The sequence below is a fragment of the Rhinopithecus roxellana genome, chromosome 13, assembly GCF_007565055.1.
Source record: "Rhinopithecus roxellana isolate Shanxi Qingling chromosome 13, ASM756505v1, whole genome shotgun sequence".
NCBI classification, from domain to species: domain Eukaryota; kingdom Metazoa; phylum Chordata; class Mammalia; order Primates; family Cercopithecidae; genus Rhinopithecus; species Rhinopithecus roxellana.
This window is the reverse complement of record NC_044561.1, coordinates 90,304,390-90,321,697: the sequence shown is the minus strand read 5'-3', so window position 1 is coordinate 90,321,697 and position 17,308 is coordinate 90,304,390. Positions and strand designations below refer to the sequence as shown.

Genomic DNA, 17,308 nt, shown 5'->3' with positions numbered 1-17,308 from the left:
TGTCAATGAGTTGTCATGTTGATAAAACCAAGGAACACTATTCTCTGTCCGGCTTTGTTTTCTCCCTCTCTAGTTGCTGCTCTTTTGTCTCCCTTTCAAATTCATCTTATTCCTACTCCTTCTAATCATCAAGTGTGGGATTCTTCAATCCCTATAGTCTCACCTCATTTTTTCTTTTTTAGACAATCCATTCATCTTTCCAGCCTCATCCTGTCCCACCCTCAACTACATCTTGCCTTGTTCACAACTTCTGTGTTCTTCCACAAACCACAAGACCATTGCACCTGTTTCCTAGGCCTGGAATACTCTCCTTTAGCTTTTTGTGTGGTTAATACTTGCTCATCCTTTGGATCTTTATTCATTCATTGTTTATTGATTTTTTTCAGATTTGGTCCAGTCTTCCTCTTATGAGCTCTCGTAACACCACATAACATTTCTCTACACTGCTCATCAGAGTTGCAATTTTACAACCATTTGTGTGATTATTTGATTAATGTCTGTTTCTCTCACTAGACTATAAGCTCTTCCGTTTTTATATCTTACTATTCCTATTGTTACTGACTAACCTTGAACTGCCCACTTCTCTTCTTTATAGGTAGCTACAACTTCTACCAACCAATGGTTTACTCTGTCTCACAGATTCTGCTAATAAGCGTTTTTTCTATGTCTTTCAATTTCTACTCTTACTACCAACTAAATTTTACTACCATCCTCCAGATTTTTCACATCCACACTGTAATAGCAAGAAGATCTGGTTTGTTTAATTTATATTTGTTATCTCTTTTTCAAAGCTCCTATGATAGACCAATGTATGGCTTCCTTGCTAACACCCAAGTGGACTGCCTTTGGGTCAAGGGGATGCTCCATTCATTGTCTGTGGTCAGGATAGAGGGGCTGAGATGTCAGCATCCCTAGGAAAGAACAATAAGCTGGATGCTCTCTCCATCCCAATCTGCCTGCTGGGAGCTGGCAGAGTTGGGGAGGGATCATCCTTGAGAACTGGAGTTGGGAAAAAGAAAGTAACAGAAAACAAGCATGGACGATCAGGGCATTTAGCATCTTGCTCCTTGGTCTGTGTTCCACTCAAGTAAATCTCCATTTCTCTGCATATACTGTATCGTTAACACAATTAGGGTGTCACAGAAGTTAAGTCCATTTAGGCCCGATGAGCGAAGGAAAACTTAAAGGAATATTTGAAGTATTTTGGGAGTGATAGAGTCTAGTGAAAAAATGTTAGATGTCTGGATAAAGAAAGTGCCTTTGGGAGCTTGTCTACACCTGGTTCACCCTCGCTCCTTGGACACAGCCCTTCAGGACCTCTACCTAAAGTGAAGGGGGCCCTAGACTCCAACCTAGTGATATCCTATGCTAGCAATACCTTATCCAACCACTCACAACGTGAGTCCATCAAGCACTTGCTCAGCCTTCAACTCTCAACTACCTCTACTTAAAAAATATATATATTTATATATTTTTAATATAAATATATATATATAAATCATGATACAAACAGCTGGCAGAAATGAGAGTTTTATTGATCTTTAGAAGAACCGATGACCACCATCCCTTACCCGGGCAGAGCATTATAGTGGAGGGACTAACAACACAGATTCTAGAATCTAAGATTCTAGAATCCAATTCTGGCTTGGTCACCTACCGACTATGTAAATTTGCGTAAGTTACTTGGCTTCTCCTTGTGTATAACATAGGATTACAGTTCTTACACCAATTTGGTTGTTGTGACGACTAAATCAATAAATGTCAGAGCTTATAACAGTGGTGACATCACACATGGGTGAGCTATAATTATTGTTGTTGTTGATATTATTATTGTCCTTTAGAGTACTTGATCCAATTAGTAGCCACCACCTGAATTATTCAGGACACATTTGGTTATAGGAGGCAGAAGAGGAAATGTATTGGCTCACACAGCAGGGAAGTCCAAAAAACTGGTCTGGCTTAGGCACAGCTAGACCCAAAGGTTCAGATGATGCCATCAGGACTCTCAGTGTCCTGCACAGTGACTTCTATGTGAGTCAATATCATTCTCAAGCAGGCTTCCTCCAGGTGAGGACAAAGATGCAGCTTTATAGTTATTTGATGCTTACACTTCTTCCTCAGTCAATCTAAAAGAAAGACTCAAATAGTCCCTAGTAGTGCTCCATCATCAAACCAATTTCAGAGGGATGAAGTATTCCAACTGATCAAGACTGGCCCTCATACTACCTTGTAGAAAAGAGGAAAGTCAGGGCCAACACTACTCAAATAGTATGGTTCTCTGGAGGAGGATGCTGAGCACAAGATGCCCACTGCTCAATCCTTTGTCAAGGCACAATCTGGGGCCATTTCTCTAAGAAGAGACCAGATGACTGTGATTGATATGTTTACTGAAATGTTTACCCTATTTCCATCTGAAGAGTTACAAATACCCATGAGTGATGTTCAAAACATTGTATAACCTCTAGAGCAGAATCTCTGACCAGTTCGTCTGAACATCTCACCACTCAGAATGGAGGTCCACTAAAGACAACCAGTAAGATATAAGACTGTAGTGGCACATTCCTGCTCAGCAGCAATCCTGCATCAAATGCAAACTTTGAGCTGATTTCTAGGGGACTTCAGTGTTTAATCCTATTCATTCTTATTGAGCAAACACTATCTAGCTTTGGCTGGCTTACTTACCCACCTATTTTGAAGCAGGACCCGAGTAGACAGGCATCTTCGGGATGGGACTTTCTGCTCTTTCATCACTTTGACATCTCACATGTGTGAACACTGCACTGGGACACACACTTAGCACACAGGATATAAGACTTAGAGCTGAAGCACCAATACCCTTGACATGGATCCCTGTACGTACTTTGCTTGTCCTTCTGTTTTGGGTTAATGTTGTCCTTTTTTCTGGCTTGGGAAAGCAGGGGTCCCCCTCTTTCCTCCCTTCTATCAGTCTACCACCAAATGCCTCAAAAAACAGCCCTGATCTCAGCAGGACTTATCTTTGTCTATGATTGTGCTATCCCTACAAATTCAGATTGGATGAAGGATCCTTTGGTTAGAGATTTAAATGAGGGACAATTTAATGAGCCAATTCAGCTTAGCTAAAAAGCATCTACCAATATCTGCTATGAAGCGTAGGGGGTGGGGGGAAGTGGTTATGTTACTTCTAATCACACTCCCTTCTCTCGTGTTGATGTTTTTAAGGTATTTCGCACAGAGTCTATAAAAAATAGGTACCTCCCCTGCCTCCCACTGGCCTTCTAGCGTAGCCTGGCTTCAGTTGCTTGCAGCACCTCGTAGCATCATCTACCTCTCTTCCTGCCTTCCAGGTTCAGTGCAGTACCAGGGCATCAGTGCCCACACCTACTCCCCAGGAGATATCTCCTTCCCTACTTCCTCCTCCCAGCTAGTGCTGCTGGCCTGCAGAAAGACTTAGAGATGCTTGCCAAGTTGACCTGAACTTTACTTCCCTCTTTCTAGTGGGAATTGATGGATTTCACGCCTGTCTCTTTTCAGGGTTGCAGAGAGTACGGCAACTTGCGAAAAACACAAGATACTTCAGACAAAGACTGCAGGAAATGGGATTCATTATCTATGGCAATGAGAATGCTTCTGTTGTTCCTCTGCTTCTTTACATGCCTGGTAAAGTAGCGTAAGTATCCAAGGCATCTCATAATCACACCTAAACCCCAAGGTGACCTAAGATGGCTTTTTGGCACAGGCGTTAGATTATGCATTTGGAATGGGGCGATTGAGTTCAGAATTCACTCATACAGCTGCTCAGAAGCCACCCGCCAGCCTATCAGCTAGACCTTTCCCACAGGTCTTATAGAAAGGGAACCAGTTGCTAAGATTGAGCTCTCTCCCTAAATTCAAGTCCTGTGAAATTAGGGAAATCACTTATCTCCCTCAGCCTCACCTGTAAATTAAGCATGATCCTGAGCCTCCTTCTGACCCAAGACCGTTCTCAGGGAGAACTTCTGAAGATCATCTCTCCCCATATTACCATCAAAACAATGTGATCAGGCTCTGTGCTTTCTCCCACTGAACTCTGTGGCCATCCTCAGAAGAGGACATTCTCACTTCAAGCGTGGGGAAGCTGAGGTTGAGAGCAGTTAAGCAACCTGCCCCAAGCCACACAAGTCAAACAGCAGTAAAACTAAGATGCAAAAACCCAAACTGAGGCTCACATTGAAGCTCATGCTCAGTTTCTCATGCCCTTACTGTGAACCTATTTGGGGGTTGTTTACTTGATTGCAACTTTGAAACTGAGCATTAGCAACAACTGTATAAAGAGGAGAACATGACTTTTTGTCAGTTTGGCAGGGACAATTTTATACATGAGTCCTTCTCCAACCTACTAGAGACTAATGTAATTAGACTAATTACATGTTAAGAGGAAGTTAACTGGCAGAGCACATTGGCTCATGCTTGTAATCCCAGCGCTTTGGGAGGCTGAGGCAGGTGGATCACCTGAGGTCAGGAGTTCGAGACCAGCCTGGCCAATATGGTGAAACCCTGTCTCTACTAAAAGTACAAAAATTAGGTGGAAGTGGTGGTGCATGCCTGTAGTCCTAGCTACTAGCGAGGCTGAGGCAGGAGGATCACTTGACCCCAGGAGGCAGAGGTTGCAGTGAGCTGAGATTGTGCCACTGCACTCCAGCCTAGGTGACTGGGTGATAGAATGAGACCCTGTCTCAAAAAAAAAGGAAGTTAACTAAAATCCTTTCTAAAGGTAAAATATTTGTGTCTCTGACCAAGCACATGATAGAAATTCATATTCAACATACTATGCATCAGATTCTAGTGGTCCTAACTCCCCTCCAGTGTAACCCATTGCTGGAACTTTGTTTGACTCTCTGGTAGCCTGACTAGATTGGCAGAGTACTTGAAGTATAGAAAAATACCAATCAAAGAGGCTTGGGGCTTACTTGTGAAAACTCACGGAGGGCAAGACTGAGTTTTAAGTTCCTAAAAGACTGATTCTTCAGACTATGTCTTGGGTCATTTTACCACAGCAAAATCACAAGCAGTTAAAACAAGCATGAGTTTTTAGCATGCCACATCATTCCCACCAGCTGGCCCTTTGTTCACAGATCTGGGTCAGGAAAACAGTGCCTGAAGTGTCTGAGGACATAATGTGCCACAGAAATGTTATACATCGTACTGCTCCGTGATAGTGTCAAGGAGGGGTGACAATGGTGACTGAAAGTAGCAGACAATCCAAAGGCCTTTAACCACCTGGTTTTTGAAGACACACAAACACACACACGCACAGACACACATACATTTATTCAAAATGATTGGGGAAATGATGTGTGCTGGAAGAAATAGTCCAAACTTAGCTCAGGTTTATCTAATATTTTCTCATTAGCTCAAAAGAAGGCATGAAAATAAACTTGTCCAAGGTATAACACACATAATTCTGGAGTGTTATAGTGACAGCAGGGAGTGTTCTGGATAGTTCCAACTTTAATAATAAAAGCCAGAATTAGAATTCCAACAGGTTGGAAAACTGAACCAACCCGATGAGAAGAGTCCATCAATAGTGAAAACAAACGCACTTAACTTCAAGAATTCATACAATATGCTATGAACAATATGCTTCATATAAAAGTTATGCTCTATGGTGTGGTGAAACGTTTGGAATCAAAAAGAAATTTGATTCTTCCTCTTCCTAGCTGGGGATTGTTGGACAAGTTACTCAGCTTTCTGAAGCTCCAGCTTTCTCATTTATAAAATGGGACATAATAGTATCGATTTCATAAGGTTACCGTGAAGATTAAACAAGATGATGTCCATAAAGCAGTTAGCATGTTACTTCTTATATAAGAGCTATTCAGTGTTAGCTGTCATTATTAATAGCATTAATCAATAAAGTCATTAACAATGTCATTTTTAGTAATGTGTACAAAGCACTTAATATAGTAGTTGGCGTGCCCTAAGCATTCAATCAGTAGTAGCCGTTTTACTACTACTACTCTGCAACAATGATGATCATTATCAGTTTCAACTGAGTGCAAGGTTGAGTCACCATGGTTGCACAACTCTCCAAAATAATTATTACGATTTTTGGTTGCATTACTAAAAATAAAACGTCCAGAAAAAAATAGTAGGTAAAGATCCCGCTACACTCCGCTTCCATATTGCTATATACACTGGATAATATGTCAAACCATCTTGTTTCTTTCAACTTAAGATTGTTTTTTAAGAAGAGCTAATATCACAGAGTACTAAATATATGCTAAGTAAGGCTATTAGACCTCAGTGATTACCCATGGAGGGTAGGATGTTTAGCCCTAGTTTATATATGAAGATGCTAAGACTTGGAAAAGTCAAATTACTTTCTAAGGCCGGGTGTGGTGGCTCATACCTGTAATCCCAACATTTTAGGAGGCCGAGGCAGGTGGATCACCTGAGGTCAGGAGTTTGAAACCAGCCTGGCCAACACGGTGAAACCCTGTTTCTACTAAAAATACACACACAAAAAAAAATTAGCTGGGCATGGTGGCAGGCACCTGTACTCCCAGGTACTTGGGAGACTGAGGCAGAAGAATCGCTTGAACCCGGGAGGTAGAGGTTGCAGTGAGCTGAGATCACACCACTGCACTCCAGCCTGGGCAACAAGCGTGAAACTCTGTCTCAAAAAAAAAAAAAAAAAAAAAAAAAAAAAAAAAAATTGCTCTCTAAGACTCACACAGGTTGTAGGCAGCAGAGCCCAGAATTCAAAGCCAGTTTCATTGGCTTCATAAATTAGAGCTCTTTTGAACACAGAACACAATCTCTCAAGCTTTAGTCCATAGGAAAAAAATGCACATCTCATTAAAGCAACATAGAGTATAATTATTTTTAATGTCATCATTGGTGATTCAAAAGGCAACAATCACTACAAACAGAAAAAAAAAAAAAATCTGGCTCACCTAAGGAAAGAGAACAGGTTAGTTACAAAAGGTAGTGTTATCTGTTACTGGTAGGAGTTGCTGGCAAGAGTTTGCCTGCTGTCTAGCTTTGTTTCCTTCTGCGATATTTCTTTGTTGGAAGTTTATAGGTAGAGATGTTTTTGAAATAGGGTGTTAATTGTATAAGCCAGTGTGGAAGCACTTCTTTCATTTGGTCATCTAAAAACCTTTGATTTTATTAAAGAATGGTGATCTCTCCACATTTCCTCCTATGCAGAATGAAAACATAGTCTATAGCAAGTTATCCTTTTGAACAAAACCTTGTTATAACTCTACCACTGGAATCTTCTAGAGAGCTGTGTAATGTGATTTCACCCATAAAACATACTTAAATAATCAAGAATGTATTGTATTTGGTATTTGGTAAAGGGTTTGCATTTTTCTTCCCCTGTTCATGTAATACACTTGGAAGATGGTGTTATACAAGAAGTAGTGATTCTGCATACAGTGCAATGCTAATGTTTATTATCATTATTATTATTATTATTATTATTATTTCACATAGTTTAGTTTCTTTCAGCCTATTGCCAATTGCTTTGGGGAGTACAAACAGAAAGGCTCATTATATAAAATTTCCAGTGCAATCATATATATTAACTGAAGAACACTAGCTTTAGTAGTCTAAGGTTTAAATTCAAAAGTGCTCCAGGGAGACGCCAGATTAGCCTAATGAATCAACAGAGTCATATATTTTCTCTGCATTCTTTGGCAAAACATGCTTCCTTTGGTACAAAGAGAAACATGCAGACAGTGAAAGCGGTCTTCTGGGAGTCCCAAAAACTGGCCTGAGATCAGGGGTCAGGTGGTATGTACTCTAGCAATAAAAGCACTTGACTTGTTTCTCAGACAATTATGAGCTCTCATTCTGTGCAGTTCCGTGGGCAGCCTTCCATAGGGTGCTCGAGAAAGAAAGAACAGCCTCTGTTTTCAAGCTTTCTCAGCTAGAAAGCTTCATCTCCTTCTAACCTTCCTAGTTGAAATCAAAGGGCTAATGTTGCCTCACCCAAGCCAGGGGGCCAGAGAAGCTATGCATCTTGTAGGTCTTGCAGTCTTCATTGCTTCATCTGATAACCTATGTTCTGTCTGAAACAACCAAAAGGCAGACTGCTCAACAGCAAAACAAGTGAATGGAAGAGCAGGCTTATTCCCCATGTCTGGTTCAAGAATTCTTCCTGAGCTGTGATTGGAATGTTTCTCTGGTGCTGTCAGCTTCCAGCCTAAAATAATACAACAGCAATCTCTTAATGCTAAGAACAGATCTGAGGCATTTACCTCACTTATGGGTAAAGTCACTCAGTAATTAAGTTTTCCTGCAAAGACTAACAGAGCCCAAAGGGGAAAAAGAGTCACTTGGGAGTACATGCCTTTTTGCCTGACCTTGGCTGTCAGCACTAGATATTTACAGCCTTTGAGCTTGATATTCTAGAATTGTTACTGAGATTCGCTCTGGAAAAGAAAGAGACTAGAAGGATGAAGAGAAGGAATCATAGCTTACGAAGGTTTTACCCTGCATCAAACAGCTTTCTGGTTCTATGACACGTCCTATAGGCTGTAAGGTTCTCTGCGTGAACACTTCTTTCCTGGTCTCCCTTCTGCCCTATTCCTCTTAAACTCAGTCGCTGAGTTTATTATCCCTGTGCATCCCTGGGTATGTTCATTCACTTATGAAACAATCAGGAGACCTTGCTATTTCTTATCTCTGATTTGATGGAAAACATAATCTTTGGCGCTGCAGTGAGAATATTGGCTTGGGGTTGGATCCTACAGACCCTCTGATCTTGGTCTTCACATTATACTTATTAAGTATAGGCTCCTTGAAATTTCCACATTATGTTATTGGTATTAAGTTTTTAAAACATGTAGGTTTACAATTAATACAGATTCTTTCTTTATGGAATTGCATTATAGGAACTTCTTGGTTTTTATACCTAGGGATCCTGCAGGTGGATTTTATATCACTGCAGATTTGTTAAACCAGTGTCATAAACATTTTCTGCTTGGTGTCAAAGACTCAATATCCACAATTACCTAATGAGTGTGTCAGACCCATAATCCCACACACACCATCATGAGTGGCACCAAGTGGCTGACTGCCCATTTATTCGTCAATTGTATTTGACAGAAGTTCAAAAACTTCAATCATCTTCCACTTACTATCGTAAAAAAAGAAAAAAAGAAAAAGTCAATTAGCCATATTCTTTTTTTTGTCAGGATAATGTTGTCTTTTCCCAATTAACCACTTTTTTTTTTTTCTTTTTTTGCTTTTCCTTAAGGGCTTTTGCAAGGCATATGTTAGAGAAAAAAATTGGAGTGGTGGTCGTGGGATTTCCAGCCACTCCCCTCGCAGAAGCTCGGGCTCGGTTTTGTGTTTCAGCAGCACATACCCGGGAGATGTTAGACACGGTGAGTACACCACAGGCCAGCAGGAGCTCAGTACCGGTACCCTGGATTCAAAGCAAGTCCTTTTATTGAAACAGCCTGGGGTTCTCTGAGTTACTCTTGGGTGATTTAGGAAAACAACACTGACAAAAGTCACTGCTGAAAAATAAGGGCACATCAACAACAGCCAACACTGTGACCACTCAGTAGATAGAAAAGAAAATCAGTTTAGTGAAGATTTCAATCAGTATTTTGGTTTCCTAGAAAAGACTGACTGAGTAGCCAAATGTTGTTCTATTTACTTTATCTTAAAGGCAAAACCTGGTGTAAAATGCTATTTTGGACTTAATTATGTGTATCCTGCCATTTTTCATAGCCACGAAATCTGCCATAATAAAATATGACCCAACTAAGCAACATGTTGGAAAACCAACAACAAGAACAAATCCACATTACAGCAGCACCTAAGTGAGGCGGAAATGACTTTTAAATTGCCTTTTGTTGTCCCTTGATTTCCATCGTTATGTGAATAAGTAATATCAGAGAATGAAGCCATCTACTCAGTTTGGAGATAATGGGAAGAGTCACATAACATAAATGCAGTTTTGCAAACACTATTGAGAGTCGACTATGTGCAAACCTGGGGCAAAAAGTCTAGGAGAAGATGCTAATAAACAAGCAACACATATAATACCAGACAGAATAAATTAATCTTGAAGAAGAAATATAGAAAACTGTGGGAGCATGAAGGTGGGCTGAATTATTAGAGTAGAGAAGATTCACAGGGGAAGTGGCTTTTGAGCCAGGCCTTTTTAATAAAGGTTACCGAGCATCATTCAAGACTTCCAATCAGTGGAGTGACACAATCATGTCATTATGAAATAAACACGACAAATGAATTGGAGAGGAAAGGGGCAAAAGGAAAGGACCTAAGATGTAGCTATTTAAACAAAACGAGATGACAAGGCTAATGGCAGTGGAAACAAAAGAAATGAATCCATGAACAAATATTACAAGTGAGTGGAGCTGCCATGACTTGACAAATGATTGGATGTGGTGCATATGTGGGAAGAGAGAATCAAAGACAATTTGAGGTCTTTAGCCCTGATGAATAGAAGGATGGTGAAGCACTTAAATGAGATAAGGTATACAGTAAGGAACAGCAAATTTTCAATGGGAGTGGGGGAATAGAATGAGCTCAGTCCTAGACATGTTGAGACTATGTGTCCATGGGCCACCTATAGAAGAAAAGTAAGATTCTAGAGCTTAGGAGAGTATGCAAAGCTGGAGCTGCTATAGTTTAGGGAACTGAGGGATCCTTACAGCCACAGTAGAATATGTAATTGTCCAGATGTGAGCAACAGTGAACAGGGTGGACTCCTGGGGAGTGCCTACATTCCAGGGTAGATACAGGAATCACAGGTGGGGACCCAGACTTACATGGAACTAGAGCAGTCAGGAAAGACATGTTCAGTGTAGTATTAAACTCCATACAGAGGAGAAAGTTTCAAGCAGGAAGAGGGTCAAAATGCCCCTCAAAACAGCAGGAAGTTTAAATGTAGTGAGGGATGAGAAAAAACTATTGGATTAGCAATTAGTAGGAACTTGATGTTCCTTAGAGTAGGCATTTTAAGGGAATGAAGGGAATAGAAATAATAAAAGAATAAAAGAGTAAAGAGGATAATTTGAGTTTGAAATTATACACGTACACATGTGCGCACGCACACACACACACACACACACTTGCCGTGTCCTTCATCTTCACCAGTATAGTCTCAAAACGTAAACCAGTGTATTGTACACAGTAGGTACACAGTACAAATTATTGAATAGCATGTTAACAACTGAGCTAACCAGGTTTTGAGATGAGTGAACATTATTTTCTTTACACCCTTCTATATTTTCCACATTCTCTAAAATGAGTATGTATTTCCAGAATGTGAATTTTAACAAATTGTTTCTTTTAAATGAAATGAGTTGGTGTTAAGAAAAGGCAGGCAAAAAGATTTGGCAAAAAAGAAAGAAAGAAAGAAAGAAAGAAGAAAGAAAGAAAGAAAGAAAGAAAGAAAGAAAGAAAGAAAGAAAGAAAGAAAGAAAGAAAGAAAGAAAGAAAGAAAGAAAGAAAGAAAGAAAGAAAGAGAGAGAGAAAAAGAAAGAAAGAAAGAAAGAAAGAAAGAAAGAAAGAAAGAAAGAAAGAAAGAAAGAAAGAAAGAAAGAAAGAAAGAAAGAAAGAAAGAAAGAAAGAAAGAAAAGGCAGGCAAAACGTTCAAGAAGTCTGACTGTAGAAAGAAAAATAGGTTTAGAAAATACCCTTGAAAGTGGAGAAGGCTTGAGTATGTTTACACATTAAGGGAAGAAGATAGTGAAGAGGGGACCTCGCACAGAAGGGAGAGAAGAGAGCGTGGCCAGGAAGCAAGTTCCCTGAGATGGCAGGAGGGACAGACCACATGGATGAATTTGTAATTTTGTGCTCCAAGCAGCATTGAGGTATTCCTGTATGTGATTCTCTTCACAACTTCTTAATTGCTGCAAAATACCTACTTTGAAAGGATACTGAGACATCAATCATCTAGACAAATGACTCTAAACTTTTAAAATCAAGCACCCATCTCAACAGAAAATTTTGAGCAGTTCCTTAATGTACATGTAAGAGAAAGTGGAAAATGACCCTGATGAACAGCCAGTCCATTAAGGTAGCAATTGAACCTAAAGGCTCATAGACTAGAAATAAGATTAGACATGCACTCCGCGACCACATTTGGACAAGACAGAGACAAGGCCACAATACTTAATGTCTCCCTCTTCTGACCGACATGTGTGACATTTGCTCATTTACCAATAACAACTATAGCCTTGCTTTAATTCTCTCGCCTTTCACACAGAAATTATAACTATATAGCCAGCCAGTGAACTGCTCCCATTTCTTAACAGCATCCAACCCAGAACCAGTCCCTGCTTCCTTAGAGTCATCTCAGGCACAAGCTCAAATGCAGTGAGAAGTCGCTCCCATCCTCCTGTCACTAAGATGCCCATGGTTCTTCTGCAGTGTCCTCCCTCTCCCATACCAGCAAGCTAAAGAAACCTAACTTTGAGCACGAGTGTGTTCTGGGTGGTCTTAAATCAGCAAACATTAACATAAATTATTTATAAATGATATACGCATTACCAATATATTATGTCCATTATGTAAGAGACACATAAATAAAAGTTTAAAAGGTTGAGATAAAAATGAATAGAGATTGGGCACGGTGACTCACGCCTATAATCCCAGCACTTTGGGAGGCTGAGATGGGTGGATGACCTGAGGTCAGGAGTTTGAGACCAGCCTGGCCAACATGGTGAAACCCCGTCTCTACTAAAAATACAAAAATTAGCCAGGCGTGTAATCCAGCTACTTGAAAGGCTGAGGCAGAAGAATCACTTGAACCCAGGAGGCGGAGGTTGCAGTGAGCCAATATCATGCCAGTGCACTCCAGCCTGGGCAACAAAGTGAGACTCTGTCTCAAATAATAATAATAATAATAATAATAATAATAATAATAATAATAATAATAGAAATCCTAATGTTTTGCTCCTGCATCCTCCATAAATTATCTCACAGATGCCCCAAATGTACAGGTCCTTCACTTTGGATACCACTGAACTAGTCCATCCCCCACCTTCAGCAAAGATTGATAGAAACTATCCCAGAGAGGTGTCATTTTAAAGATAACTTTGGTTACTTTTTCTTAGTACTGAGATTTGATGTAGGAAATTTACAAAAACAGGGAAGAACATTTTCAATACTCATACTCCTACCACCAAGAAATCAATTACTCTTAACATGTTGGAGGAAATCTTAAATAATGTCAGTTTGAAAGATTTCCCAAAGAGGAAAGTCCATAAGATCCATTAGTCACCCATTCTAACATTAACAACCCTCACCTTACCTTTTCTCTTTTTTTTTTTTTTTTTTTTTTTTTTGAGACAGAGTCTCGCTCTGTTGCCCAGGCTGGAGTGCAGTGAAGCAATCTTGGCTCACTGCAAGCTCCGCCTCCCGGGTTCACGCCGTTCTCCTGCCTCAGCCTCCCAAGTAGATGGGACTACAGGCACCTGCCACCACGCCCGGCTAATTTTTTTGTATTTTTAGTAGAGACGGGGTTTCACCATGTTAGCCAGAATGGTCTCAATCTCCTGATATCGTGATCCGCCCGCCTCGGCCTCCCAAAGTGCTGGGATTACAGGCGTGAGCCACCATGCCCAGCCCTCACCTTTCCTTTTCAGAGTATTAGACCCTAATATTATCTTCCTCCTAATTTGGCAGGTTAAGAAAAACAAGCTCAGAAAGGTTAAAAAGGCATGACCAATACCATAGGATTAGTGATCTACTACAATCGAAAATGACCTTTTTTTACTTTCTGGATCTCAGTTGTTTCATGTGTAAAAGTGGGGATACGTCTACCCGCCTAAAGTAAGAGAGTTGAAACATGAGTTCTCAGTCCGTGTGAGTTAAGTTCTAGTATTTCATGGGAAACAGAGATGAGTATTTAAAAGCAGGAGGCCTGGGGTAGCATGAGGGGACAGAGGATGATGTTAATCAGCTCCCCCAACATTCCACTTTGTTCTTGGCCAGGTGGTTTGCTGTGTCATGAAGATATAACTTCAAATGCATTCTGCAACCTTATCTTTTTCTTCCACAAGATTACATATAAGTCACTACATTTTAAAATAAAATATTTTAAGGGTAAGCATGGGTCACATGTTTTTATTCCCCTCTTCACACTCTCAAAATAAAATAACATTCATAGGATGGAGTTAGAACAACAAATAAAATTAATTAGCATCTAACATTCCTCTAGGATCTTAAACCACAACCTAATGGTATGGATCTTGCTTCTTTTCTTTAAAATCAAAGAAGCTAGCAAAATAAGACTGTGTGTCTTTGTGAGGCTTGCTATTAACCTGGCCTCTGCAAAGCAGGGTTACTTAGGTGTTCAATGATAGCTATTAGAAAGCAATCTCATTGCAGGTTTTGGAAGCTCTTCATGAAATGGGTGATCTCCTGCAACTGAAATATTCCCGGCACAAGAAGTCAGCACGTCCTGAGCTCTATGATGAGACGAGCTTTGAACTCGAAGATTAAGTTTCCTGGTCCTGAATGACACACAAAGACTTTGCGAGAAAGACCTCCCTCCTTGCCTCACAAGGAAAATAAATGGATTTCTCCCCCTTCCTCAGGATAATTTTGGTTCCCAGACCAGCTTGATTGAACTGAGGGAGACAGTGTTGTTTTTAATGTCTCCAGCCTGGACTGCAGAGACAAAAACATGATTCCAGATTTAAGTCTCTCTTCTTCCAAGTATTCTACTAGAAATACACACACACACACTTCTGAGAATATTTTTAATGGCAACGAGCCTGTGTTTTAGCTGCTACTGTGCAGACCCTTTCAGGGGTTCCAACCAAATGCAAATGAGAGGATTTAAAATTTTTATTCAGTAAGTTCACTATGTGTTTACTTATTCCATCTGCAGATGTCGGTGAGTGTGGTGGACAGTAGCCACCTTCCTTGTTCCACTCATAAAAGCATCAGCTAGAACTCATCTGTATCATGGGAAGTTCCAGGCAGGAGGGTAAAGAAATGTTGTTTCTACCATTTGTCACATTTGGATGTTTTTCACAGACAAGTGTCAAAAGACATAGTTAATGTTTCGAGGGGAAAGCAGAACTGGTCAACTGCAACTAGAGATGTCTTTGAAGGAAGTTTTTCTTTTCCTCTTGCTGGTCTCCTACAGTTTTACAGCTGAGTTTTTGAGGTTTGGAAAATTCAAGATGTTTGTTTCATAAGAAAGGGGGCAGAAAGCAAGCACAAGCCACTTTTAGGCCTAGACTAAAACGGTAGTTACAACAACTTGAACCTTGTTGGTGCAGTGCATAGTGAATGCTTACCCTGCATAGCATCTATTACCTTAAAAAATTAGTTGTCATTTTCCTATTGAATTTCAAGTAAATGGTGAAATTCAATGTCCTTTAGAACTCCCAAGACCATCTTCGAAGTCCTTTAGACTCCCAAGACCATATTTGAAGAATGTATTGATTCAAGAAGGACATTTAAAAGCAAATTCTAACTTTTTCAAGACCAACACCCTTGTTTAGGCCTATTCAATTATACTATCACTTGTTACATGCCCTCTGAATTGGGAGAAAGTGGGCTTGCACACTTTGAGGTAACTAACTGTAATCTACTTGTGTTCTCTCTTTCTCTCTCTCCCTTCTACTCAATATGAACACAAACTTCTATGGAAAAGTAGCCTTTTGTTAATCCGATCTCATTTGTATGGAAAAAGCCCGTGGAGAACCTTATCTTTAACAAGCTCCCAGATGGTGCCCAGATTTGGAAACTCTAAAGAGCAGTGGTGACCTTTTAGCAAAGCTTCTGTAATAGTTCGAATGAGTTGCAGAACATTCCACTCCATCAAATGACACTGTAAACAAATCACTTCAAGAGAGGCTTGGCTTTGTGTGGCACAGATGGACCCACGCTTTCATGCTATGCACTGAGATAGAAACTCCACCCACAGCGCCTGCGATGGATGGAGCAATGTGCCTTGATGCTCAAAGCGTATTAAAGGAAAAAAAGTGATCAGTATGGAAAGTTTTTTTATGGGGAAATTATAACTCCAAGTGGGTGCGTTGGTTTAAAAATGGATCACAATGATAGAGTTCTTCATGAATGTTTACAAGTTGTAAGGAATATTGTTAGCGAAACAGGAAAAGAAGTGGGTTCTGAAAATGCCGTTTCCCATCCAATGATTTTGATAACAAAATTCCAACTCTTCTCAATGAAACTGATGCAGCATTATTTGTGCAAAGAAAATGTGTCATAAATGTGCAAAGAAAGGAAGACATACTGTTCTCATCTCTTGAATATGTGCATTTAAATGAAATTCTTGCTAGTTAATTGTCCAAAATGCATAAATGCCTTGAGTTCTATAAAGGAAACAGGAGGTCAAAAAGACAGCGTGACATCTAGTCTTTCCACAAGGTATGGAAAGCAATAAACATCTTCCTTCCTTTCCGGATCTATCTGTGATCTTCACACACACCTTCACATCTACCGTTCAAGTTTTAAGCCCCTAGACGAGTGTCTTCATGAGCAGGAATGTCCACTATTATTACTTTCATGGAAGAGATTGGGTTTAATTCGTCATGGGAAACTACTTACCCACCCAGCATGGAGGGCGGGGAGTAAGTTAGTCTCTTTTCATCAAGATGCAAGAGGGCAGGGGCAATTTACTACACTGCAACGTACAAAACAAAAGGACCTATTTCTGTCAGAGAGTCCACGTTGAATATACAGGTGTGAGAACAACTGTTGATATACAGGTATAATAATCCAAGAAGAATGCTTCCAGAGTGCATTAGAAGGTGCCCAGGTTCCATAGGGCCAATAATATTAGAATATATGTCATATAGAATAAGGTTAGTTAGGAGGGTGATTGTGAATAATGAGATTTTTAATTTTTTTAAGAAAAAGCTCTCAAATCCTAGGCTAATAGGTTCATGATTTTAATTTATGATTAAAATTATTTGATTATTGAGTCTTGATAACTATATCAGAGCCAAAAATGTCTCTTTGGTTAGATCTGTTGGAAAAGAGAATTTTCTATAATGTTATGAGCCCTCAGCACTTCTGTTCACGTGTACACATATGCACACACATATACACATATGCGTTTTTCCTTTACGGAGTAAGCAAGTGTGTAAAGGTATAGATGAAAATCTGGTTGGTTGAGAGATAAATGGAAGATGTTCTTGAAAATGACCTTCAGGAAAGCAGAATATAAAGGTTCCAGATGATATTTGTAAGGAGGCCATCTCTGTATGATAAGGAAATGGCATAGACTTATTCCTAATCTCCTTATGAAATGATGGTGTCATGGATGTTTAACCATATAGCCTTTTGGCATGCTTTGATTTGACAGAGACTACAG

At 40.0% G+C, this 17,308-nt stretch overlaps 1 protein-coding gene across 4 annotated transcripts in view; it reads left to right on the top strand.

Annotated features, from left to right (window-relative positions):
• Nucleotides 1-16,392, top strand: part of SPTLC3 (serine palmitoyltransferase long chain base subunit 3) — a 167,495-nt gene extending 151,103 nt beyond the window's left edge. For 2 of the 4 annotated variants that reach the window (XM_030915895.1, XM_030915898.1), the window contains 3 exons: nt 3,514-3,649; nt 9,230-9,359; nt 14,344-14,942. In XM_030915895.1, coding sequence (XP_030771755.1) covers nt 3,514-3,649; nt 9,230-9,359; nt 14,344-14,457 — 380 coding nt within the window. In that variant the 3' untranslated portion in view covers nt 14,458-14,942. Of the gene's footprint in view, nt 1-3,513; nt 3,650-9,229; nt 9,360-9,711; nt 9,912-14,343; nt 14,943-15,625 lie in introns of those variants that run through there. The other 2 variants (XM_030915896.1, XM_030915897.1) reach the window with 2 other exon arrangements.
• Nucleotides 16,393-17,308: the final 916 nt, after the last annotated feature.